Raw genomic sequence first — 26,962 nt, 5'->3', positions numbered from 1 at the left:
AACTTTGTTTTTACATTATGACTATTCCACTCATGCACTGAGCCAAAATTATGGCTTGCAGATATTTTACAAAGGCCAAATTGTAACTTAATAATTGAACCAGTGGGGAAAGAAGTCCAGACAGGCACAATGTACTGCCACTTTCAAGTGAGTAGAAGTAGGACAGAGAGTAGCAGAGGCAAATTTATATAAAGGAAAACCAAGAGAAAAAACTGTGATTCCTTCTATTGCTACACATTCTGGGCATCAGTAGAACTATGAAGAAGCCCTAAACCAGTACTGTTCTATTTTGTTATTTTAATCTGACATTTGATCTTGAAGTCAGAGACATTACCTCACAGCTGGCACAACTGCAGTTGGGAGAGTAAATCTGTTAAAGAATACCTAAGTAATAGACCATATCTTAAGCATTTGAACACTGGAAAGTTGACGGGAAATCAGACTTGGCCAATGCTGTTACAAACTCCTGCCAATCTGCACTGATTCCAAGAAAGCAGGAACTGAGCTGAAGTGATCATTGCTTCCCAGCAAGAGAAAAGCTTAGCAAGTGGACTAATTCAGGAAAAAAAAAATTATGTACCATGTTAATATATCCTAGAACTAAATTTACTTAATGACAAACAAAATGCACATTTTGGAATATTTTATATTCAAAAGTTCAAAGAGGGGATCATTATGCTATCCTAGTAACTGTCAGTGGCCTTGTAACACCTCTCACCCAGCTGTGAAAGCACAGTACTGCAACCAATAAGCACACTGCAGTCAAAAAAGTGGGGAAAACCCAGGAAGCCACAATACCTCAAGGAGGTCATGTACTTACTGTGACTGGAATATAGTGAAATATCTCACAATACAGTTTTTAGGAAAAAAAAACAAATCTGTTTTTATTTCCCCTACCTAATTGTCATATCTACTATGGTGATGTAGATCTGAGCTACTTGTCAGCTGTTTTGCTTTTGTGAATTCAATTACTTTGAGTGAAGTCAATTGTTCTGTTTACTAACAAAAATATTAACCGCCTCCAGCGGTCCCTTTCAACCTTAACTATTCTTTGATTCTGTGAATATAAAAATACTTGTATTGTGAATAACAGTTAATTCACAAACCTGTTTGTTTCTGCCGAGAAAAGGACTGATGAGCATGTTGGAACTTAGCAGTTGCCTCCTGAAATTTAATTTTCCTCTGCTGCAGAACTTGTTCTCTAAATCTTTTTTCTTTTGCTTCTTCTTCCTTCTGTCTTTCTTCAAAGGCTCTGTATTTAAGAAGCCAAAGCAGATCATTCGTATGTTTATGAATTACATTTACTGACATATTAGTAACTAGCTTACCAACTTGCCGTTTTAGTACAAAAGCTTGCCTGTCCATAAATTAAATGCTATTAACTTCAGCACAGCTGGATTTTTAGAGTTAGTCGGAACATAAATGGGACAGTGGGTAATGAAGAGTCACAACATATTTTAATTTCTTAGCCTCAACCAGGGATTTTATTCTTTTTCATATGTGAATTAACATGCAAACTCGACCAGTTCTTGTCTAAAAGTCACTAATGTGACTTTTACAATAGCCTTTACAGTACCACATATGTGTGTCACAGTGAGCAGATCAGTAGGAAAGTTAATTGCAAATACTCTGTGTGTACTTTTCACAAGCTGTTGGGGAAGTAATAACAGTTTAAAAGTTGTTATTTAGAAATAACACAAAGGAACTACAGCTATTATTTATAAATACGCAAAAGTATCAAGTTGTAGTTATTAAGAAGCTTCCCAAAAGACAATCAGTTTAGCAGCACAAAATGGGATAAAACAGCAACACAAAACTATAATTGACAGAATCTGTTAATATTAAAAAATACATTAAATGTGTCCTCTCACTGGTTGTAAAGCAAAGCAGGCTCTAGTCAAAAACAACCATCATCACAAAAAAGTCTTTCAGTAGGCGTGAGCTTCATGAAGCTATGTGTAATCTTTTCTCATGCTGACAGAATCATCAACTTTTACTGACAAACTACCTCCCAGAGTGAAATATACCCAGAATATTTATTGGCACAGTGCCTATGTAGGCAAGTAATACTTAATGGTTTTAAACTAAAAGAGGGTAGATTCAGACTCAGTATAAGGAAGAAATTTTTTACAGTGAGGGTGGTGAAACACTGGAGCAGGTTGCCCAGAGAGGTTGTAGATGCCCCATCCCCGGCAACATTCTATTCTAAAAGCAGTAATACTATAAAAGTAACCGTCTTCATGTGAAACTTTCAAAGCCTGCCATGCAAAGATCATGGGAAGCTGGGAGCTTCCCACCTGTATATTAGAAATGTGATTTAACAGGTCACTAGTACATTAAGTAGGGTCACCCTCTAGCCAGCATTAGTGGAAAGTTTAGCCAAATGTTCTTTGTTTCTCTCATCACAGTAAGATATCTTCCCATAACTCTAATCAGTAGCAGTGGCTTCATAGCTCTTCTTGCTTGATGGAGCAAAGCTGCTACTTCATAGAGCTCCTCTTTAATTCAAGCTATTTTAATATTCTTCCCTTTGCTTTCCAGGGAAAAAGTTCAAACTGAAATAATCAATGTCACCCTCTCTAGTATCCCTTCAAAGTATGACTGATCTCCTGTGAAAACAAACACAAAAATAATTTGAAATAGGTACTTTTTATTTTAGAAAGCTGAAAGGCTTGAAGGCACAATAGTAAAAAAAATAGAAAAACTGCCAACTAATTCCTAAGTACACACTTATACAGGAATATCCACTTTAATGCACTTGGAAGCCAAAGCATAGCACGAGAGAGAGACAAAAACTTTCACTATTTGAAAACTCATATATACATAGCTGTCAAAACATGTTAGAACTAAAAAGTAGAACTAGAGTTCATTGTCCACTTTCAGTATTCCTGAATTTTACTCACTGTAAAACCTAATACAGTAATGTGCAATTTTATCTTGACTAAATGAAATTCACAGGAGAGGAAGCAGACTTGCTTATCCTCCTAAGTACTTTAAACACATTCTTCTTGATGTCCTTTGATATCTCTAGAAGCTGATCAAGAAGGCCTTTTGTTGAACTATAGTTGTTAAATTCAGACATGTGGGAAATTCTACAACTTTACACCTGGAGTAATTCCAGCGTATAACTCCAAAATGGAAAAAAGTCAATTCTGACAGAGTATTTTTTTTCAGATTATTTTGAATATGGCTTAGCTGCACTCTTCCACATTCCTAATAATGATTATTAAAAAATATAGCTGGGAATGAGCAAGTCCAAATGCTGATGCAAGAGGTCTTTTTCAGCACAGCTCATCATGATCAATATTTGGTTTGGATTAAGACAAGAAGGAGAAAAAAGGATCTTATTTTAATGTAAGGAAATGGATTAAAGTTATTCAGTGAAGCTTATTAACTTCTTGACCTCGCAGAATGTAAATTGTAACACTCAGGTTCATTATGTAAAAAAATAATTTTAAAAGTGCACATTTACATCTTACAGAAAAACAGTTAAAGCAAATGTTTGTTCATGCACTCTCCTTAAGACACCAGCTTAGGTTCATATCACAGATGTACCATTGGCAAAAGAGTATGGCTTTAAGATGGATAGTTAGCAGAAGAATTTCCTGACTGGTGTTTTTTTAACCCAATTTTTCTGTCTACTATAAACAACCCAGTGGTGCGGCAATTTTTGAAATGGCTGCCAAAATATTTATGGAGAATTTGGAATACAAAACTTAAAATATTTAGCTGTCTCACATATACAGACATTATGTGGAAGGCATTTTTATGTTAAAAACAGTATGACTAGATGGTAGAGCTATTTCCTGGTTAATTTTATTAAATTCTCTTCACAGTGAAGTGATAGATGCTACATTCCCAGGTGGACTAAATGCATACTATTGCATTGGATGAAAATAATAATTAAAAAAGGAATATATACAGTGTGTATGGAATGCTATGAAATGAATATTTTGATGCTGAGTTGATATTATTCTTCCATTGCCACATTATGTTGCAAACCAGTGCCCAGTAATTTTAAAATTGAGGCAGGGAGATATTTGTATGGTCAATGACTGCAGTAGGATGAAGAAAAGGCTAAAATGCAGTGTCACACTCAAAATTTCCTTCATGGGCAAACAGGAAGCAATTTTATATCCTTAAAAAGATCTGTAGACATTGCCCAAAAATCAACTTTTTTATCTGAGACACTTCCCAAGATCAGGAACACATATCAAATCTATTCCTTCATCTTCTTTGATTATTGTATACTGGACATAAAAAGACAGCCTGAAATTGCTGCAAGAGCTTCAGAAGGACCAACCCTTACAATACTGTATGGGGTCACAGAGAGCTGTCCTGCAAATATGCCCCAAAGGTCCACAGGTGGGCTGCCTGCACTATATACCAGTTGTCACATTCCAAGTCTTGTTCATAGGCAAAACCCAAGCACACCTTATTAAGTCAAGCATTTTTTTTGTTAGCATAATTCAAATCTTAAGAGTCCAATTATTATGACTCTAGAATTGTTACTGAAAAATAATAATATTGTTAGAATACTTCTATACAGAAAAAGGCTCAATAATAGCGATATACCAGTTTGAACAGTTATTCACATATTGAGTTTCTATCCCCTTTCCGGATGCTCATTCTTGTATTGCTCTTTTGCATCCCAAGGCTTGTAGTTTCATTCTGCTTGTGCTGGAGCGTTAGGGTGAACTGGCAGCATCAGGAATCCCTTCAGCAGGACCAACAGGATCTTCATGTAGATGCTTTCTTTTCCCTCACTTTAGGATCAATTTGGAGTAATTTCTGTATTTGCTAATACACTTTTACACCTCTCCTCTATCATCATCAATCTGTAGCTTCACAGTACCTCCAAATATTCCATACATGGTGCCTTCTATGTATGTTATATACTATTATTTTCTTCTCTTCGTTACCTCTAAAAGCCAGGTTTGTCAGATCTATTTCTGTGCTTCTTTAGCTGACTATTGGTGAGTATAGCCATGGGGTCTCCAGTGCCAAGCTTGTGTACCATCTCTTACCATTCCCTGCCTGTATTCCTCCATGCCACATCCTACACCTCCAGTTTTCAAAGCCTCTGCTACTGTACCAGGCCTGCATTTCTCTATACTACTTCATGATTTTAGAGTCATAAATATATCATTCTCTGCATAGAATAACTGCTTCTTACTGCTATCTACATAAAACTGTGGTCATACAATAAAAAGATAAAGGCAAAATTAGCCACAGATACCTGGTCTTTTAGAGAAATTGCTGTTACAGCCAAACCAAGCAAAACAAAGCTGCTGGTAGGTCAAGAAAAGTTCAAAGAGAGCAAGTTTGGCAAGCATCTGTTCCAAGGCCTTGCTAATTCAGCACAATCCTGTGGCCCATTATCAGAAATAGCAATACTGCATTTCAAGTCCACATCATAGTGGTTACAGTGATCACCTACTTTTCACAGTTCCATTCTGATGTAGAAAGAAATACAAAATTCTTAACACTCTGCCCTCTCTGTTTAGCAAGTGCTGACATTGTTCTCGTATTTCTGGCCACAGACTGCTTTTCAGTCTCTATCAACAAAGGTGATGAATAATTTAAAGAGCATTTATTAAATAATCAATGCTAATCAGCCAGTAGGTGGAGCACACAGCTTGTGCATATGTTGAAAATAAAGTATTACAGAAAGAACAATAGATTGGGAATAGATTTGAAACAAATTGGAAACAGATATAGACTTCCTAGCCCAGTTTCAATAGACAGATTAGCTATTTCAAGGTAATTCAAAATGCTGAACCAAGACAACCAACCGTAAGGTTTATTTTAAAATGCACATAGACAATTGCATTTCTAGAATGAACCAGCTACCTGCAGACAGTAACATCACAGTAAAATGGGAAACACATTTTGCACTGAGCAGTAACAGCACAAAGTCTATAGTCCCCAGCAAAAGTGACAGCTGGTATTTAGAAAGCAATGTGTTATAGAAACATAAAATATGATATCCTATTCATTTGCATTAAGTATGTGCTTAGTCAGTAGCTCTTATTTCCAGAATACTGTTATTTAAACAAAATATCTGCCAGCTACTGCCCCAGAGAATATTTGATTCTTAATCTGATCTTGAAATTGCAACTTCATATATCAGTGAGACAATAAAGAAATTACTTTCTTGATACTCAGGCAACTTGTAAAAACTGCAGGCTAGGGTTTTTTGCTGTGTCGAAGTACTGTTGTTAACACAAAACTAAGGAGCTTGGTCAGTACAAGAGATGCAAAGAAACAGATGACATCAGGGGGACTGAAAAAGATCTGAAATTTAAGTTACTGAGACTTTTATTTCCAAACCTATCCTTGCTCTTTCTGAGCAAATGATGATTTTGTTTTTTAGTACTAAACCAATTAACTGTGTACAGCTGGTAGAAGTTGACTATTTTTAATGCTGAAGGTGCTGCATTTTAGAAGTATTGACAACAAATCAACAGTAGACTGTCAGGGAAAATTTCATTATGAGTACATATAGAAAAGGTTGAAAACAGAAGACCTCAATCTGCAAGAATCTTGCATATGCGGGTCTCATTAGCTTAAAAAGTGCTTTGGTACAGCCTTGTTTAAAGGAGGCCTGCTAGTGGTTCCTGAAAAAAATCAAAAAGAAAAACCCACAGAAAAGTTTTCCTCCACAAAGCAACATTAAGAGAATGAACCTAAATGACACAAGATTACAGAGAGAGCAGAAACTCTTCTGTATCTTCACTAGTGCTTCATCCTAAAGGGAATTAACTGCTTTTACTTTTTTAGTAGAAAATTTATAAACTTAAAGTTGACACTAAATTTGGTTAAGCTTGATCAACTTCATAAAATTCTACAAAGAAATGACAGTCCTGTAGATGAGAGGAGAGCAGTAGATATTTTCTATTTGGACTTTACTAAGGCTGCTGGTACAGTGTCCCCTATGATCCTAATAAACGAGATGCTGCTGTACAGGCTGAATGAGCAGCGAGCGAGGTGCAATCTAAATGTTCTGAATGGTCAGGCTCAGAGGGTGGTGATTAGTGACACAAAGTCCTAATGGAGGCCAGTAGATAGTGGTGAACCCTAGAAGTCAGTACTGGGCCAAATCCTCTTTAACATCTTCGTTAAACATAGAAATATAGAATCATTTGGGTTAGAATAGACCTCTGGGATCATCAACTCCAACAACAAGCCCAGCATGGCCAAGTCCACCACCAAACCACACCTTGAAGTATACCACATGCAACCACTCCAATGGGCAGCTTTTTCCAATGCTTGACAACCATCTTCATGAAGAAAATTGTCATAGTATCCAATCTAAACCTCCCCTCATGCAATTTGAGGCCATTTCCTCTCATGCTGTAGGACTTGTTACTTGAGAGAAAGGACCAACCTTGCTGCAAAGAAGGTCAGTGGTATCCTGAACTGCACTAGGAAAAGCCTAGCGAGCACGTAGAGGAAAGTGATCCTTCCCCTCTGCTCAGCACTAGGCAGGCCACAGCTGAAGGACTGTGTCCAGCTCTGGGCTCCTCAGTACAAGACAGACCTGGACAGACTGGAGACAGCTCAATGAAGGGCTGTCAATGAAGGGCTGTCAGTGAAGGGCTCAATGAAGAGATGATGAAGGGACTGGAGAATCTCTCTAGGAGGAAAGGCTGAAAGATCTGGGACTGTTCAGCCTGGAGAAGAGAAGGCTCAAAGGAATCTTCTTAATGTCTACAAATACCTGGAAGGAAGGTGCAAAGAGGAGACAGCCAGGCTGTCTTCAGTGATGCCTGCTGACAGGTCCAAACTGAAACACTTAAGTTTCCTTTAAAATATCAGGAAACACTTTTTTTTGGTAAGGATGACAGCACTGACACAGATTGCCCTTCCTGAGTGGAGGTGTTCAACTAGATCAAGAGATCCTTTCCAACCTCAACCATTCTACATGAAGGTTAGAGGTAGAAAATGGACTGTCACACCTCACAGTGCACTCATTTCTACTCGCCATATAAAAAATGCAAAAGATACAAATTTTTGAAATCATACACTAGCAGTGCCAAGAACAACTCCTGATACACATCTGTAAGCCCTGGCAGGGAGAATTTTGGGTGCTGCTGGGTGAGAATGTGGAGCTTCAGAATGTCATGCTACTCTTGAGAAACCATCATCATGTCTAACACTTTACATGTGTAAGTAAGAAAGCTAATGGAACTTGGATCATATAGACTTGAGACACGACCTGAGGGTTGATCAATCAATTCCTACCTGTATAACTGCCAGGAAAAAATATTTAGATTCAAAAAACTTTATTTTCAAACTACTTTCCTGCACATATGCAGGGACCCTTAATTTTCAATTATATATGACACAGCTTATAACATTCTATGCATTTACTACCTTTCTAACATTAACTAACTCACTCCTTTTCAGTTATTAGGATAAAACTTGCTACTACAGACTTCCATTTGAACTCCTTATTGTGCTAATAATTATGTCATTCTCAATTATCACAAATTGAAACTACTTTGTTTTATGAACACCATACCCAAATTTCTAAGTGGCTTGCCTGAGTAACTTGGATTTATACTGTGTTTCTTAAGGCTGCAATGAAATACATATGGAAATGTATTTATGTATCCTCGAGTATTACTTTAACTACACCAGTCTGTCAAAAATATGCAGGCTGTCTGGTACTTGCTTTTACATTAGAGTATAATATTTCAAGACCAGTAATACAATAAACAGTGTTCATTTGAGATGTGTAGCATTGCAGTGGTTCTGTTCCAGAGAAAGAAATTAGGTATTTCATTTTTCAACTGAGACTCAGTTTATTATCTGCAAAGGTTGTGGGTCGCACTCTGTCTTTAATTACTCACAGGTGATTATATCTCCTCTTCCATTTTTCTTTTTATTTCAAAGGATACATTGATAGCACATACTGTCAGGCTAAAATGGCAATATAAACAATAAATACCACCTCTCTTGCAAGCTATGAACATATGCAATGAGTGAACATTTTACAATAAAAGTCATCAGATAAGGGAACTGTGGGGCACGAGCATTAATGACTTAACAAGAGGCAGAGGAAGCTGGTCTGAGGCTGGGGGCTTGCAAGGAGGAACTCATCTGCCTCTCCAGTACACACAGCTGAGCCCCCTGTATGTGTGAACACCACCTCAGTCCTATGGAAAAAACCTCTATGCCCATTAAACTACTCACAGCACTTCACTGTGACATTTCAGGGCATAATTTACTCAATCCATTTGCCACAGAATATTTCATGGCTTTGCATTCTCATGTATGCAGAAGACAGATTATGCAAAGCTCTGTTTAAAATGTAAGTACAAAATAAGTTTATTATAAGTATAATCCTGTACAAGAAAAATGTTGCTTTGTGTTTATTGGGAAGTTGGAGCACAAAGCCTCGGCATGAAGGGGAGGCTGAGCAGCTGTTACGCCATGCAGACAGAAAAGCACACACTCCAGAAGGCAACAACTGCCTTCTGCTGGCCCACGCTGTACAGCTGAGTGCATTTTTGATACATCCGTTGAAGCTAATAAAACCCAGAACACTAGAAATGTAGATCAGAGCTACAAGATGAAAGTACTACTTACATTTAGTTTATATAAAATGTGACTACAGTGAGCTTCCAAAAATTAGTGAGTAAATCAGAATATTGCTCTTTTTTATTATATTTGTCCTATAGCAAGAAACTGGATTGGGGAAACTTTTCAGCTTAGATTCCTCTAGGCGAAAGCAGTGAGCTATTTATCAAACTGAGCATGAAAATAGTAGAGATATATTGATCTGTCTCAAGGTTATGACTCTTTTTGCTTTGGTTTTCTCTTTTTTTTTTTTTACAATCCTCCATTAAAGGAACCCTACTTGCCTTCTTCTTCTGTTTGTCTCCATCAAATATTTCATTGCCTTGTTCCGATGCATTTTTTGATCCTCTTTCAATGCCCGACGTTCTTCTTGTAAATCCTGTTCAAAATGAAATATTATATCTCTACCCCTAAGACTGTGTTAAGGACAATGGAAACTGGATGGAACAGCTCATTAAATGATACAATAGCCTGTGTGATTGACCTTATATAGAGTAGGTCCCATAATTGTATGTTACAGTCATAACTAACTTTATGCTCATCTAGAAAAAAATGTAATTGCACTTTACTTTTAAAAAGCATTTTAGGAGAGGCTTTGCACTCATCTTTCATGATACCACCAGCTGAAAAATCCCACCTTTATTATGTTCATTTGAAGGGACATTTTGTGTAGTTATCTAAACCTGTAACATAAGGATGCAGATCTGAGAGGGAAAATGTTAAATAGTAAACACCCCCTCACACACACACACTCACTCCCACACCCTAAAGGATTAGTTGTTTACACTGAAATTGATCAACATCACTAAATAAAAGCTCTCCACAGAGCCAGATCAGTCCTGCATCATGCCAGTAATTATTTAAGTAGCACTGTGCAGGCGGATCTTAAGAGTTTGTGTCAGTAGTTCTTACTACTAAAATTCAAAAAACAAGAACCCACAAGTTAGGATGGAAAACACTATTCCTAATGGTATAATCTCCTAGAAAAGGGAAAACAAGAAAACTCCGAAGTTGCTTGAGAAGTCAACTTTCCCATGGCAGTTTAAAACCTGCAATGTGCAAATTCTAGTTTGAAGACACCCCTGAGGCAGTCCCTGACCTCGGAGCAGGGCGGAGGCTGGGACATCGCCACCCCGGCCCCGCCACCGCCCCACACGGGCCCCACGCAGCCGCGCAGCCCCGGCCCCCCTTCGCAGGGCTCGGCCGGCCCCGAGAAACGCCCGCCCGGCGGTCGGGGACCGCCTCAGGAAGGATACACAGGGACGCTCTGCCGCTCTCCCGCGCGGTCCTGCGGGGCCCCGGCGAGGAGCTGCCCCCGCGCCGCCCCGCCGGCCTTCTCGCCGAGCTCCATCCAGCGCCGGGCCCACACCGCCGCCAGCACCGGGCCCCGCCGCTCTGCTCTGCGCGTCCTGCCGGGCCTCGTAGCAACCGGCGACGCCGCTTCCTTCGCAACGGGGCGGGGCCGCGGCGCGGAGGGCGCGGCGCTGCGGGAGAGGGCTCGGCTGCCGCAGCATTTGCTGCCTTCGAGGCGGGCACAGCGGGCAGGGCGGGCCGGCAGGCCCGTATCGGTGCCCGTGCCAGGGTGGGAGCCACGCGTGGGAATCGTTCCGCACTCTCCCCGCGGGCCTGTCCCGTCCCGTCCGGGAGAGCGGTGCCGAACACCCTGCCAGGGACGGTGCTTGGCTCTCGCTGGGCTTTCCATTCTCTGCAGCGCTGTAAACCGCGGGATGACCTTTAAAAGCCCCAAACACACGGGATCCGAGCGAACGCGTCCTCGTGGGCAAACACCCGGCCCGGCCAGGCCCGGCCCTGCGTTCGGGTTTGCAGAGCTCTGCGGGTGCCTCTTAGGCCGAAGTTAACACCATAAACTTTTTTTTTTTTTTTTTTTTAAACCGCAGGATGCAGAAATAACAACAGTAACAACAACCACCAAAAGATGTTTTATGCGTCAGTTGATGCACAAAATTATGACTATTACAGAAAAATATTTAAAAGAGTTACACAAAGAAAAAAAAAAAGAAAATAACCCCCCCCCCCCAGTTTGTTCTTAAGACTACAAATCTTTTTTTTTTTTTTCTCCTTTTATTATTATTTTTTTTAAGCAAAGCAGGGTGTGTTGTCTTGGGATATTGCCCTGCCTTCGGTGAGCTGTCAGCAACAAGCTAAATGCCTTGGTGATTTCCTGGCGAGACATTTCTTGGCTGATATATTTGAACTTAAACCAATTCTTCCTTTTTTTTTTTTCCCCTTTTTTTTCAGTGTGCAGCTGTTCTATGGCTTTGACTAGGAAGGTAAAAAATAGTACTCTGCATTTGTAAAACACTTTTCTCCACAGACCCCTCCCTCATATTTGTAGCACAGTTTGGGAAGTGGGTGTTGCTGTTAGCATTTTACCAGCAAGACCAGTGGTGGTCAGGTTGCCAAATGTGTTTAATATATATAGTATCCCAGTTACTGCCACTGAGAAGATTACCCTAAAATGGAAGTCTTTCAACTCTAGTTCAGAAAATGAACCCCAAATTCACCATGTATTTGCCCCATCTGCTCTGTTGTGTTGCAGAAGGGGGAAAAGTGGTTGTCAATTTACCACTGTGGGCTTTTCAACCCACACACACATTTAAAATCCCAGTTTGCCTGATAAAATGCACTGTTTCATTTAGGATGCAGTAGAAGGCTTTATCAGGATGGAAAACTGAGTCAGAGCTGGGAAATGGCAGAATTTCGGCCCATGTCACATCTAGGAAGATTGAAGGTCATGGTCAACTCATGCCACTGACAGATTTTGAGCTTCCTTAGATTTACGGAAAATTTTCATCTAATACAGCACAACTTGCAGCTTCACCTTAAGATACCTACTGAGATTCAGAACTTATTCAGTGTTTATATATTTCTATCTTTCTCTTGTTTACTTTTTTGTTAAGTCTTCATAGTCCTCCTTTATGGTTATTGGATAATTTCTCCTCATGAATAACCTCACATCTTTCAGACTGTAGGACAAGAAGGTGACAAGCTGAGGGCCATGTAATTCAGAAGTGTATGATTATTCTGGGGCAGCAAGAAACCTGATCTTAAGTAGTTACAGAATGGAAGGTCTTGCTCTGGCAGCTGCTTTGAAAGAAGTTTCATAAATTTTACTTTGGGCTGGACACTGATGATATTCCAGTGAAGGATAAAGATCAGCTTTTAAAACTTTGTGGGATGGATTCTGAATTTATTATAAGTCTTATTTGAAGTTTGGAGCATAGCTGTGCTGCTGCAGAAACACATTTTTCTTTCCTTCATGTTCCAGTAGAGGATTAATCTGCTGATGCCCTATAGTTTTTCTCCAAGCTGTGTAGGTAACTGCATGGGAGAAGATAATGTTCTGACTATTTCAGCCATTCCTGTCTGAAATTTGTCACTCTGCCTATTGATGTACATAGAAAGAGGAAGAAAAACTGTTCGTTTGCCCTTAATGTGATATATAGAGAGCCATGGAAATCTTTTCACCTTTTTCCTGAGACTGAACTAATGATCACAATCTGCATCTTCTTGAGAGAGCATCAACTGATGCACTAATTAAACCCTAGTAAGTCTCATATTGGAAAACTATTATGTACCATGTGGTACTTTAGAAAAAAAAAATTGTTTTTGAGAAATACAGAACAGCCAAAGTTGTTCAGAATTTCACAGGCAATTCAATATACTCCTCTCAGTTACAGGTTCTTAGTACCATTAAACTATTAATTTTTAAAGAAAACATTGGATTAAAAAGTGAATTAATCCCCACTCCCAACAAATATTGGTTGCTCCCAACAAATCTTCGTAGCAAAAGCTATTTGCAGTGTATTTCAGCTTTAGATAGAGGTAGAGATTAATCACATTATCAAGCCAAATTTGGAACATTGTCTACTTGTACTCGTGTAACGTGCAGGTTAACACTGTATTCTAAAGATCCTTTAGACAGTGTATTTCCCAGTGGTACATTGGAAGCTGAGGTCTTATTTATTTAGCCAGATCACAAACAACTTAAATTCTCTAATGTGTCTAAATTTAAATATGTTTGACCTTTCTGAACTTTTTTTTTTTTTTGCTTAGACTGTCAGATCCAGTTTTAGAATACAAAAGTAGTGGAATTGAGTGAAATCTGTAAGTGCCTCATAGTTTTATTTAAGCTTCTGTGGACTACATTTAATTTTCTTCTTTTTCATGCCATTCTCTTATACTTTGACTTTTTTCAGGGATAAAAATCATTGTACTGAATGACAGTCTCAGTACCTGTGTTACAATGGGTGGGCTACCGTTGACACCAACATACTGCTATTATACTCCTGGTAAAAGATTTTCTATGTAATACAAAGTACTAATTTAAAATAATGTTTATTCAGTTCTCTATTTTGAAATTACTTTGATGACATATTCCAAAATTGCCTCCACATCCTGTTCTAGTGCACTACCACCACAGCAGTACAGACTCCTTAATTTTAATGATAAAAAAACTTGGTAAAAATTTGAAAACATCAAGTAATACTAGTTTTTCTTTCAAGTAGCCCAGAACACTCACACCAAATATACAAAAATGCTCAAGAATAGCATATAAAAAAATCTGTTAGAGTTTATCATGATGAAAATATTTATGTTTGATGTGTCGTGTAGAGGTGATAAGCAGTAGTAATATATAAAATCTACTGTGCAGTTGAAATGTGGTTTATTAAATCCAGGCAGTAAAGGAGTGATGTGTTGGCTGCCCTTTGTGCTGTAGACATTCCCAAATAGTTAGATCAGGCCTTCATAGTGTACAATTCTTTCCACAGAAATTTGAAACCCATCAAAACATTTGCATTTCTTCAAGTAAAAGATGAACCACCACTTTAGGGTAACTTCATTTATTTGTCTTAATATTTTTTTGTTTGGTTTAGGAGAGACTGTTATAAATAATGGCGAACCTTGTTCACCTAAGGTAAGATTTTCTATTACTTTGTTCAGATAAGATAATTAATGTAACTGAATGATTTCTCAGAAAAGTGACAGATGTTTTAAAAATATGGATTGCCTTATTCAAGATTGATATGGAAATACAGAAGAATCAAGTATTTTCAGATAGAGAAAAGAAACTACATTGAAATTGCAGGAATTCAGTATATTAGAACATTTTTGAGTTAATGTCCTGTATCACAGCTCACTTGTTATGTCATATTTTTAATCTCAACTGCATGACTTTAAATGCAGAGTAACTATTGGTTTTGGCAGAGTCAGTTTTTGCTTGAATTGCTGAGATCAGACTTAATTGCTTGTTTGATGTTGGCTTTTGTTATAGATAAATATTGATTAAGAATATTTGCTTAAGAGTGTTTAATTGAACATCTGGTGAGTAGCTGTGATAGCCCTGGAACAAGCCATACTTTCAAGTGTTCTATTTATAAGTTTCTAGAGATCTGTTTATAACTCTTGCATAATTTTTCTTTCTTTATTTTGTGCATATTTCAAAATTAAAGAAACCTATTCTTTTACTTTTTTGTCATTCTCCTGGCACAAAATGCAATTATACTAGTAATTCAGAAACCTTTTTTTGTAAAATTCCTTTGTTAACAGTTTTCTGTATTTTTTACTTTCACTTTTTAAGAGCAAAAATCAGGGGAGAAAAAAAAAACATGTTCAGTGCTTGCTGGTGTAGTACCAATTACAGAAAGAGAAAACTGGAGCAGGAAAGAACAACTATGATGATGTATTCAAGTCTAAATAACTTTTGTTTTTCATTAAAATCTTGACATTTCTCAAGGATCCTATTTACGTTTGAAAACACAATATATGAACATACTACAAATTATTTGCTGAGATGATGAAATCATCAAACAAAGACTCATACAAAAATATGTTTCTTAGTCTTTTGACAATGACACATATTTTGGGAATTACTTTTAGTAATTTGTTAAAGTGATGATTCAGAGCATTCCCTTATTTTATGTCATATGGCACCATGGAAGAAAAACTATTAAATATGAAAATATAATTTTAAAATAACAGTAATAGGTGGAACTACTTTTACTAATGCTATTATTGTTACTGCTTCAGATAATTGTGTGCCCATGTATACTGTCCCTTTATTATTTCCCCTGTACGAACATTTAAAATATTTTTTACTGCTGAATTGGTCTACAAATCTTAACATGACTGCTTGTGTGCATAAGTTAAAAACTTACGCAAGTACTTCCTTGATGAGTGTCTAAATAATGAATTCAGAGATTTTCAAGAGTAAAAGTACTTTGCTAATATGTGGTAAATCCAAAAGCCTGCTTCCTTCCAGTGAAAATAAGTTCATTAGCATTCGAGTTGTCCATTGGGTGTGGTAATGCAGGATTTGCAAGTTCTTGCCTCCCACTTACAGTGCTTACAAGTGGAATACCTCACCAGAAATGGTGGTGGTATTTTTTTAATTTATAGAGGTTATTCTTTACCTCTGACACTACTTTTTTCTTGTGAGGTATGCCTAAGCAGAGAACATCTAATTGGTTTTGGTCTCAGCTCTGTCAATTATTGCTTGATAAAGCTTTTAAAAAAACAGATTTTGAAGGAAGTTCTGTGAAGCAATATACTTCATTTTGACAGACTGAGCTATTTTATGTGTGCTTTATGTTCAATTTATTTCCCCCTCCATTGTTTGGTATAACAGGACACAAGGAATGCTGGAGCTGTGGAGGAACCACTCCAGGCAGAAGAGAAAAATAAATCTGCAGATATTGCAAAACAAAAAGAACAATGCCTTGTACCATGTGATGCTCAAGCTAAAATTTTACGAGGGGACAAACATTACATGTGCAGTATGTATTCATAAAGAATACTTTTAGTGATGAGCTGTGCAGTGCTGTGCTATGCAATCCTCTCCTCTGCTATGCTGTGCAAATTTATTTTTTAATCTTCTTGAGCACACGTGACAGCCTTGTGATCCTGCTGCCCAAACTGTGTGTTGTCCAGAAAATCTGGGGTACCCTGTTTTACGGATGCAGCTGGTGTGACAAAATATAAACATTGGTGAAGACAGGCAAATCCAAGCAGCCACACCACCCACCTATATCTGTTGCCCTCTGAATGTCAGTATCTCTTTCAAGTAGAGAGGAAGAGGAGGATGTCTGTTCCTCATTTTAATGTCATAGCTGGATGTGGGGGTGTAAATGGGAGGTTAATTAATTAGTTAGTCAGTTACACAGGAGTAAGTGTGTACTTCACCTTACTTTTATGGAGGCTTACACAGCATATCCTCTATGCACTAGCTTGATAAACTATACAGCAAATTACACAATCAGCCTCTGAAAATAATTGTGCAAATTCTTGGTTTTCACATATGATTTAAAAATATACATTATTAATTTTATGCCATTATGATGATGATCATGATTTTTAGCATCAGGGCAAAAAACAGGAGTAGTACAATGAATGAGCAAATGTAAGGTGACAAGAAACCTTATATATATCTGCCTTTTATCATATGCATTTATATTTCTGTGATATCCATTAACGAGTTGTCCAGTTTACCCAAGGAGAAAATTAATTTCTTCTTCAAAACATGAGAAGAACCATCACTTCTTAAGATGTCTGTACTGCAATCAGAAAGTCTGAAGGTTTTAGCACCTCTGGCTTTAATCTGTGGTCTCTATATTACTTTCACTTCACTTTCAGGTGCTGTAAGGTAAAACACCTTCAAGTATTCATTTAGATGTCATAAATAAATATGTTGTCATTTAGTCAAGAATACTTCTCGAGTTAAGAAAACAAAGTGGATGAACATATTTCTTTTGAAGGAAATTTGCAGAACTCACTTGCTGAATATGCCAGAAGTACAAAAAAACTGGTAAGGGACATGATGGATGATCAACAGTCTTCGCTAGATTACCTTTCTAATCAGGTACCTTTTACCTTTATTACAAAGATTTGTATTTGTTATTTCTCACAGCATGTATTATCTTTCTGAGGAAAAATAGGGCTCATTAAACCATTAAATTGTCATTAAACCAGTAGGATTAGAGTGTCTTCCATTTCTATGAGGAGTGGTAAGCAGCCCATTTCACAGCTTAGTGTCTTACATTGCAGTAGGGAAAGTTGAGGACCATTCCTTCACATTGGTACAAATTACTACACATCACAAAAATTAACTTCAGATTATGTTTACTAGGAGTCAGAAAAAAATATTTAAAATGTAAAATTTCTCATTGCAATCTAATTAAGGATCTCTTGTTTGAATTTGCAGGTAAATGAACTTATGAACAAACTTGTTCTTTTGAACACAGTAATTTTGAGAAAACATCTGGATCCACTTCCTTATAAAGCAGTTCAATCTCATGGTAAGTATTTTTCAGGTGTAGTCTTCCCTTTTTAGCCCTTTTACACCTTCCCTTTTTATCTTTGTATCTTGAAAAGGAGCTAATTAAAGCAAAGGTAAGCAATTATACATTGACATTTATCCTGTATTAGTAACATATAAATTCTGGAAACTTAATAAACTGTTTAAAAGTGTTATCATAAATACTGCTTTAAATCATTTGCAAATGACAACTCTGGGCATTCCATTTAGCATGCTGATTTTTATGTAAAACACCAAGTATGATTATTAACTAGTGAGTGATCTGAGGCTGCTGAATAGTACATTCTTTTGCAATGAATAAGGTGTGCTCTGCATCTGCAGTATCCGTCTTCAAATGGAATATTTTTCATGTTTAGTTTAAGATGGAAAGGCCTTTACACGTATAAATATCTGTAGGAAAAAGACTTATTTTCTCAGATAATATGTCTTTTTCACAGTACAGGTGTCATAAATAAAATGAAAAAAAATCTGTAAAGTGACCCAGATACATAATCTTTAATTTCATATAGGTATGTATCATAGCTATTAAGATTAGAAAGAACTGTGTCAATACAATGTCATTTGTACTTAGAAGTAGAATGGTGTTTAGAGAATTTTAATTTACAAATAAATTCATGACAAAGCATGATTTTAATGTTTCCATGAGAAGAAAATTACATTTTAAATAATTAATGCCACCAATAAAAGTATTTTTCCTGTATTAATCTGTATTTTTTAAAGCATATTTTGCTCATGAACTTCCTTGAGTACTTTTTTCCTGTAGGTTTGGACTGCACTCATATTAAAGATACTGTTGGTTCAGTTTCAAAAACTCCAAGTGGTCTGTACATTATCCATCCAGAAGGATCAAATTATCCTTTTGAGGTAACTCATTTATTATTATAGCCATAATTTGCTTGAGAATATACATTTAGAATATTTTTAGTGGGCTTAAAGTTTTTTCCATGACAATTCCTCAACAGATGAATGAAAAATGTATTAAATCATATGCACATGACTGCTTTTACTGTAATTTTGACAAGTTTCTTATTTTCTACAAAGAAATTTAATCTCTGTCATAAGAGCCCATCGTCATTGTTTTCACATGCAGTGTAATATTGCAATGCAATATTGTTTTCATATGTAGTGAAAAATACCAAAGAGGAAAACCCAAGGTGTTTTCCAGCACCTTTTTTGGATGGAGACAAGCTGTTCTTTTCTGTTTTAGAGATGGAAAACTGAAGAGCAATTGACTGATCCCTTTGGCTTTTAAGATGGCACTTTTAGATTCTGAGTGATAACATTGCCTTGTCTTGTGATAGGACTCTGCTGATGCAGAGTCATCCAAGTGTAGGTGCAGATGTGCCTTGGTTTGAGGACTAGAAACCTTCTCTGAATATCATTATGATCCAGTCTTGAGTCACAGAGGCATCTAAAATTGTGGTTTTCCTATCCAGTTTGCAGGATTTATATTCCTAAGACAAGGATATATATCCCTAAAACAAATTGCAGCAATCATGCTTCCTATCACTGCCTACACTTTATGTAATTGCTCAGATTAATAATGCTCATATAGAAGAAGGGAATTTTGGGTTAATTTCCTCAGACTCAGAATATTAAGATCCTTACAAACACAAGGAATATTTTTTTAATGTGTTCATTTCCATTTCATGTTGTTCTATTTAGAGAAGGCCTTATGCATAGTGGAAATGCAGATATGGCATTTTCAAACCTTCAGCTTTGCCATAGAGGTTGAGGTCATTATTTTTTGAAGAAAAAACAAGGAATTTAAGCCAAATAATAACTAGCAAAGTTTAATATCTAATTTTATAGTGTTCCTTTATGTGTAACAAAGGAAGGAGGAATCTCTTTATCTCTAGCCAAGTGGAGCCCTTCAAAATGCTAGAAAAAGGAGCTTAAACTGCTTAAGAAAATGTTTCAGAATTATGCTGGCATCTCAAAAGAAAAAAATAAACTCGATTCTGCAACCTTTGATATAAAAACCTGTCATTCTCTCCATACAATGCAGTGAGCTCAGGAAAATGATCTGTAACTCATCAGTAAGTCCCTTCCATGTAAAAGAAAGGCAAAGAGGTTGCAGTGTTCACAGAACAACCATATTTTTAGTATGAACAAAATGCTACCATAGCAAAAAATGCATCTATTTCAGAATTTCTTCTGGATTTAAGGTGATTCCAGAAATACAAAAGAAAAATCATAGCAATTTGATTAAAAGAACAAGGTAACAATAAATAATGAGAAGAATGTTTGCAATCATGAGTGTCTCATTTCTTGTCTGGTAAATGTTGCACAAAACTTGAAAGACAGTGCCAAAAAGCTCTCAGAGAAAAAATTTCTAAAATATGTGTTCCATAAAGCATGTTATTTTAAGGAAAACTATTTAATGTGAATTCTTTCATGTGCTGAAGCATAAAAGAAGTACAAGAGAAATGATAGATAGACAAAAATATCAAGACATTAGACATAAACAAGAAGTTTATATAAAACATCTTTTAGAGACTAACAGCTAAGAGTTCTAGATGTTCTGCAGACCAGCAAAATAAGAAAAAATACAGAAGCAGAAAACCATAGTAAGAAAGTAGAAACAAACCCAACATGAAACAATTTATTTCAATGAGGACCTTTGCAGCAATAAGATGCCTTTTTATGCAATGGAACCTAAATGAAAATATGTTCAGAATAATATGCATAAAGATATCAGTGAAATGAAAACTATTTAGAAAATGTGATCCCATTCTTATTTGTCATGTTTAGTACATCATGTTTCCAAAAGTGAGTATAGATTTTGATGCTTAGGCTATTTGAACTCCAGATGCCAGGAGCAATAATACCTAGCTTTAGTGATAGTGGCAGGTTTCTGTCACCTCAGGAAGACACTCTCAAATAGGCTTTCTCCTGAGCATTTATTCATGATGTGGTTAAAACCAATTTTACTTTTGGAAATATGAACCATGACCAATTTCTGATACATTTTTCAATCAATAAATTTAGATAAATGATATTTCTCAGTTGGATCAGACAAACTAAACAGTTGTTTAGAATATACCTCTTATACACACTGCAGGTGGAAAGGCAAGAAATATTCAGTAGAAGTGTCCTCCTTCTCATTTAATTTAGGTTGTACCTGGCACAATCATGCCCTTCATACCTTTCATGATATGAGATAGAGCAAACTGTAAAGCAGATTAACTATTTTAAGGCTTTAAAATTGCAACATTTTCATAATGGATTAAGAAAACTACACAGCTATAACTGTATTTTTCTGTATCTACCTTATATTTTTATTTAGCTGGTGTTTGTATTGGTGCTGTATCTAACTGGCTGATAACCTCTCATGTAGAACCATATCTGCTCCTTCTGTGAATTATCAACACTCACACTAATTTATATTGGACTGAAGATTGATGTTGTGACCAAGTGGGCTCCTCATAGTATTTCTGAGTCATAGAGGAGTAGCCAAGCATCTTCTCAAGACAGTAGATGAGGCAATGGGATTATTTTGAATGAGGTTTAGGTATTTTCATCTAAATATTCATTTTGGAATCTTCTGTATTATTTCTTTTTATTCCATTTCTATCCTCCTTGGGTGACTGAAATAAGCATGTGATTCTCCAGGGAATAAAGGTCACAGTTTTTTTTTTTTTCATGCATAAAAACCTTAGTATGATTCATTTCGTATTTGTTTTGCAAGAATTGCCTGAAGTATCTTACTTGAAGGTTCAAGATCCCTCAGGCTGTATTAGATCAAATTGCAGCTCTGTCCTGTTGCTTTCTTGTCATTGATTGAGAAGACCTTGTTAAATCACAGAGGCTCTGACTATGATGTTGATGTTTTCCTGCTAAGGAGAAAGTCTGGTTTCCTGAAAAATATCTGGCTACTACAGGCAATGGAGGTGCAATATAATGCTCAGTCTGCCAAAATTTTTTTTGAGGGTTAAACTTACATCTAGTTTCCACTTTTATCAGCTGGCTAAGACTGCAAATCTCTCTTTTCTGAAACATGTTTCATTTTGTACATTTCCTGTAATGTCAAAACAATTTCTTACTTTACTCCTATCACTTGTGCATTGGCTTAGTGTTATCACAGCCAACATTATGTTCTGAACTTACTTTTGATACCACAAGAAGCTTACTGGCTCACTACTTATAAGCATTTTCCAGGTTAATTCTCCTGATATTAGTCACCTTTGGAGACAAAAATGAGTCCATTTTCAAACACTAATTATGGATACTATCCCTTAGAACTACATTGACTATCTTAGGTACTACAGTGTATAACTGTGCAATATGATATTTCTAAATTAGATTCCCGGACTTTATAATCCTAGTTAGAACTGATCAAGATTTGGCACTGTGGACATACTTAGGAAAGTCAATTACAAATCTTAGGTTAGATGGGCTGAGGAGAAAACATGCCACACAATGTGATATTCCAAAGCAGAGCAGATGGCAGCTGGACCACTGCCATTTGACACAGTGCTGGGCACAAATTTTAGCAAAGACTCATAAAGACTCATAAATTTGAGAGTTGATCTCATGTATTTAGTGCTTTCAGGCAGTTATATGTTCACATTGGGACTTCCCTGGATTGGGGCCACTTCTTATGTAGAGGTTTTTGCTGCTGCAAATTATTGTTATATGCTGGGTTATTGCTATCACTGTTTTCCATTTCCTCACCCTTATTAAAGGCTCTAAATTTCCCAGGCACCACAAACACAGTATTCACTGGAAGAAGGCATGGTGGTGACAGAGAACATATAAGAAGTTGTGTCTATTTTGCTTTGCTGAAATAAAAGTTTATTCAGTGTTGCTACCTGTATCAATGATATGTTGCCCGATTAATACATGACATTCCAAGTTGCTTCCCTTTCGTGCTATAAATGTTACAGTGACATTTATCAAAGCTTATTTATTATATCTGTTATGAGCAGACCATTATAGCCGTTTCTACTGGTTGAAGAAATATCCAAATCAAACAGTTCAATGAGAACATATAAGAAAGTACTGCAGCTTCATTTTTTTTCTAATCGCTTTTTTAAAAGATATTTGAAAAGCATGTTACTTAGCAAAACTCCGAATAGTCCACCTTTATTTAATGAGAATGTGTTTTTCATAAAAGCTGCATCAAGAATGCTTAATCATGTCTATATCTATTTTAGGTTTTATGTGACATGGATTTTCGAGGAGGTGGATGGACTGTGGTTCAGAAAAGAACTGATGGAATTGTTCAGTTTCAGAGAACATGGTCTGAATATCTGGATGGATTTGGTGACCTTACTGGTATTAATTTTAAATACTCTAAAGTGCTTTGGGTCCCACATTTCTTCTGTTTTTATGTGAGCTACATTCCACTAAATTGCATGGTAGTTTTAGCAGTATGAAGTTCTTGTTTCTTAAAAGTCTTATTTTTACTTAAGAATTTTTTTCATCAAATCTGTTGTATGATCTTCCCAATAATGACTATTACCCCACTAGAGTCTTTAACTATTGCAGTCTCACAACAGTGTTTTAAATATATTTTCTGCTTGAAATAATAGGTTGTATTTCCTCTCTTTTCAGATTAAAAGAAAAAGTGCCTTTGTTGGTTTGAATCACTTTTGCAAAATATTTCCTTAAAGAAGAGAAAAATCAATAAAATTTCACCATAGGGCATGCAAAGTTATAAACAATGGAAATATTTCAGTAGCTTATACCAACACAACTGTGATATTAATTTTTTTATTGCCACCTTTAATCCCGTAAATCTAAACACATTTGCTTTTTCAGAAGTTTATCTGGAATTGCAATGAAAGCACGCAGCTTTTCTGTACAAAGAAGTGCACCTCATGTGAGGCTACAAGTGTGATTTATGGAGGCAGCAAATCTTGAGAACAGGGCTTAAATTTTGAGAATAGGGTTTGCATTTTTTTTGCATTTCATAGAATGCTAACATTTATCATTTCTCAGTATTGCCCTTAGGATGCTACTGAGTTCTGTTCATGCAAGTGGATCTTTAGCACATCCAATTTTTGTGGTCTTCTAAGATATATTGCAGACGAATATTTGAAATCTATCATCTGGACAATTTTCTAAAAAATATCACTGAATAAAAAAAATGATGCACACATGGGTTTTCTTAGGGATTTCCTAAGGAAATAGGAAGATTACTCTGTTCCCTCATTAGTCTTTCAAAGGAATATAAGCGTATCATGCAACTTCTTTACATTTGGTTCAAAGTAAAGAAAGTAAAAAACCAGGAACAATCACTTTTTCTTTTACAGTTTCCATTTCTAGACTATATATTATATTTCTCTTCAAGGAGAATTTTGGCTTGGACTGAGGAAGATTTTTGACATCGTAAATCAAAAGGCCACTCATTTCAGTCTTTATGTGGATTTGGAATCAGAAAATGACAAACATGCCTATGCATCATATGATGGATTTTGGATAGAGGATGAAGCATGTTATTTTAAGATCCATTTGGGGCATTATTCAGGAAATGCTGGTAAGAACTTCCTTCTTTGAAGTGTTTAAAGGTAGTTGTTCCCTTTCTTAATATGAAAAAAATGCATCCAAAATAATAATAATTAACTTCAAAAATTTTATTTCTAGTGTGTTTTTCTCTGGTATATAATGAACATTTATGCAGATAATTTTTTAATTATATGGTGATCAGTTATGCCTGTAATAAAAAAAAATTGAATGGGTTATATATAAAATAAACAAGGGATTTTTTGGGTGTTAGTGTTTATTACCCTAATGTACAATTATTTAGATGCCCATTATCTCAGAACAGATGTTATTGGCAGTCTTCCTGATGATGTTTTGGATAATTCAGAAGTGCCCAGATAGTCAGGTACAAAGGATAGAGGAAGAAACTGTGTGGAACAAAGCTGGCCTACAGTGTATAATAGTTGCTGGGTGATACATAGATACAAATTAATTCCAGACCTCCCTTAATAGAATAAATATACCAAACGTGCAAAGATTTGCATTAAGCATTGCATCATGTCTTACTACTTTTTTCCATGTTATACAAGAATGGTCCTTATTATCAATGAAATAGTTACTCTCTAAAGGTGTTGGTGCTCTACTCTGTATTCGTGAAAAATACTATTTCTTCAGTAAGTTCTTTAGTAAGGCAACAGAGACAGTAATAACTGACCTTTGTGTTTTAACAATTCCATCATGTTTCATGACTCACTCTGGGGCTTTGGACATGTTACTGGAAAATCTGAAGTTTCAACCCTTTTTGTTTACTTTTATCTTTTCTTCATCTGCCTTTGAGAACAGAAGCCTTTACCTTCATAGCCAGAATGCATCACTAAAAGCAACGAAAATACAAACATTTTATTGAATTTCAACTTCTTCCATATTTTTCAGTTTTTTATTCTTTTCTTTCCTGCATCTCCAGCACTTTTACAGCTCATTAGCTGGTGCTCTTGAACCACTTCTGAAGAATTCTACTTTTCTAATTCAGAGGAAAAGTTTGCACAGTGTGCATCAAGTAAGAAACATTTCTCCATAAATAACTTTTTTATTGTTCTGTTTTATCTCTTGTACTTAGGTGATGCATTTAGAGGATATAGAAGAGAAGATAACCAAAATTCCATGCCTTTCAGCACTTTTGATGTTGATAATGATGGATGCAGGCCAATGTGCACTATTAAAGGAAAGCCAGTAAAGAGCTGTAGTAACTTCAGTGATAACACTGGATGGTGGTTCAACAAGTGTGGCCTTGCAAATCTTAATGGTGTTCATCGCTACACAGGTCGGTTCCTTGCAACTGGCATTCACTGGGATACATGGACAATGAACAAAAAACCAGTCAAAATTAAATCAGTTTCAATGAAAATTCGGAGAACCAATTATCCATATTTCCATTAACATATGAAAATAGAAATATATCTCTCTTTGCAGTTATGTGAAATGATGTATCACTACAATCATAAGTAGCTTTCATCTTCACTTGAACAGTTCAGTCTTAAAACTTTATTAGACATGTCTATAATACAGTTACTAATTTTTACTATGAAATGTCAGCATTTATAGTGTTCCAGCTTGAGAAAGAAGATCCTAAAAAGAACTGGGTTTTCAGGAAAAGGATTAAGCTGAGTGTTTGTCAGTTTTTATACAACTGCCTCTTAAAAAAATCTCAGAACTAGCAGAAAAAATTATAAGAAGAAGTGTAATACTGACTTTTGAATGTGCTCTTTCTATGCTCTCCACATATTTAAATTGACAAGAAGTTTTAGCAAATTTTATTTAAAAAAAACATGTACCTGCCATTTTCATTGTAATATTTTGGAAAACTACTTTGTCTTAAGTTAAATTTCTAGCATCAACTTTTCTTTCTATATTCCTTATCAGGCAAGATAACAATTGTTTCAATGTATAAATAAGGTTTTGTATACCATAATGGCCCAATTTTTATACAAGTAAGGTTGATAGTGACATTCAAGAACTATGACCAATTTTGTATTTAATTTTCATAGTCAATGTATTTCATAATCCAATTTTGACTCTACCATTGCCTATTTCACAATTGACTACAAATTAAAACTTTTTTTCTAAGAAAACTTAGAGCTTTTCATATAACCTGTGCAGTTTTAATTTTTGGATATATGGGCCTGATCTTATGTTTTTCATTCTTAGTGGCTGTCACTTTGTGAATGATGATGTGGTAATGATTAAAATCAACTTAAAACTAAGTTTTAAAACTAAGGATTGTGAATTCTTTGAATTTCTGACAGCAGAAATAGAAAAATATCAATAAAAATGTGAATAGTGTCAGTACAGTGTTTCTTGAACCTAGCATCAAATCTGTAGCAGCTAAGAATGGTATTTCTCATCTTTGCTTCAGTTTCAGCAGATCAGCTTTGTAATATCATGTGGAATGAAAATAGTTAAAAGCTCCATTAATTTCCTCTTTGCTGTTTTTCATTTTAACCAAGCATAAATACAGTGAGCAAAAACCATCATCAATTCAGAACCACCACATTTTAGGACTTCTTCCCAAAGATTTATGTAGCCATAGGAAGAAACAAAGCTTTTAGTGGG

The 26,962-nt window shown here is 36.1% G+C and overlaps 2 protein-coding genes across 5 annotated transcripts in view; one reads left to right on the top strand and one right to left on the bottom strand.

Moving 5' to 3' along the window:
* CEP126 (centrosomal protein 126) overlaps positions 1 to 11,613 on the bottom strand; it is a 36,741-nt gene extending 25,128 nt beyond the window's left edge. Inside the window, exons 1-3 of one of the 2 annotated variants that reach the window (XM_053935804.1) lie at positions 10,845 to 11,613; positions 9,873 to 9,998; positions 1,107 to 1,252 (exon numbers count right to left, since the gene is read on the bottom strand). In XM_053935804.1, the coding sequence (XP_053791779.1) occupies positions 1,107 to 1,252; positions 9,873 to 9,998; positions 10,845 to 11,290 (718 nt within the window). In that variant the 5' untranslated portion in view covers positions 11,291 to 11,613. The remainder of the gene's footprint in view (positions 1 to 1,106; positions 1,253 to 9,872; positions 9,999 to 10,844) is intronic. The other variant, XM_053935806.1, reaches the window with a different exon arrangement.
* A 7-nt stretch (positions 11,614 to 11,620) lies between these two features.
* ANGPTL5 (angiopoietin like 5) lies at positions 11,621 to 26,751 on the top strand. Of its 3 annotated transcripts, XM_053935808.1 has the most exons (12): positions 11,621 to 11,731; positions 11,848 to 11,879; positions 13,666 to 13,716; positions 13,809 to 13,901; positions 14,487 to 14,527; positions 16,238 to 16,385; positions 17,364 to 17,467; positions 17,810 to 17,903; positions 18,687 to 18,787; positions 23,083 to 23,203; positions 24,222 to 24,407; positions 25,470 to 26,750. In XM_053935808.1, the coding sequence occupies exons 4-12, from the start codon at positions 13,856 to 13,858 to the stop codon at positions 25,787 to 25,789; spliced, it is 1,161 nt and encodes a 386-aa protein (XP_053791783.1). In that variant the 5' UTR covers positions 11,621 to 11,731; positions 11,848 to 11,879; positions 13,666 to 13,716; positions 13,809 to 13,855; the 3' UTR covers positions 25,790 to 26,750. The 3 variants fall into 3 exon arrangements, with proteins under 3 accessions (XP_053791783.1, XP_053791784.1, XP_053791782.1); XM_053935809.1 differs by lacking the exons at positions 11,621 to 11,731; positions 11,848 to 11,879 and adding an exon at positions 12,784 to 13,156; XM_053935807.1 differs by lacking the exons at positions 11,621 to 11,731; positions 11,848 to 11,879; positions 13,666 to 13,716; positions 13,809 to 13,901 and having other exon boundaries at positions 14,426 to 14,527; positions 25,470 to 26,751.
* Positions 26,752 to 26,962: the final 211 nt, after the last annotated feature.

This window comes from Vidua chalybeata, chromosome 2, assembly GCF_026979565.1.
Source record: "Vidua chalybeata isolate OUT-0048 chromosome 2, bVidCha1 merged haplotype, whole genome shotgun sequence".
Classification (NCBI taxonomy): domain Eukaryota; kingdom Metazoa; phylum Chordata; class Aves; order Passeriformes; family Viduidae; genus Vidua; species Vidua chalybeata.
This window is presented reverse-complemented; position numbering and strand designations above follow the sequence as displayed.

Excerpts from the sequence above, each read along its gene's own strand:
- ANGPTL5 (XM_053935807.1), top strand. The coding sequence starts at position 14,426 with ATGAACCACCACTTTAGGGTAACTTCATTTATTTGTCTTAATATTTTT. Across the intron at positions 17,468-17,809 it reads TAGATTACCTTTCTAATCAG|GTAAATGAACTTATGAACAA; the intron begins GTACCTTTTACC and ends TTGAATTTGCAG. Across the intron at positions 17,904-18,686 it reads TAAAGCAGTTCAATCTCATG|GTTTGGACTGCACTCATATT; the intron begins GTAAGTATTTTT and ends TTTTTCCTGTAG.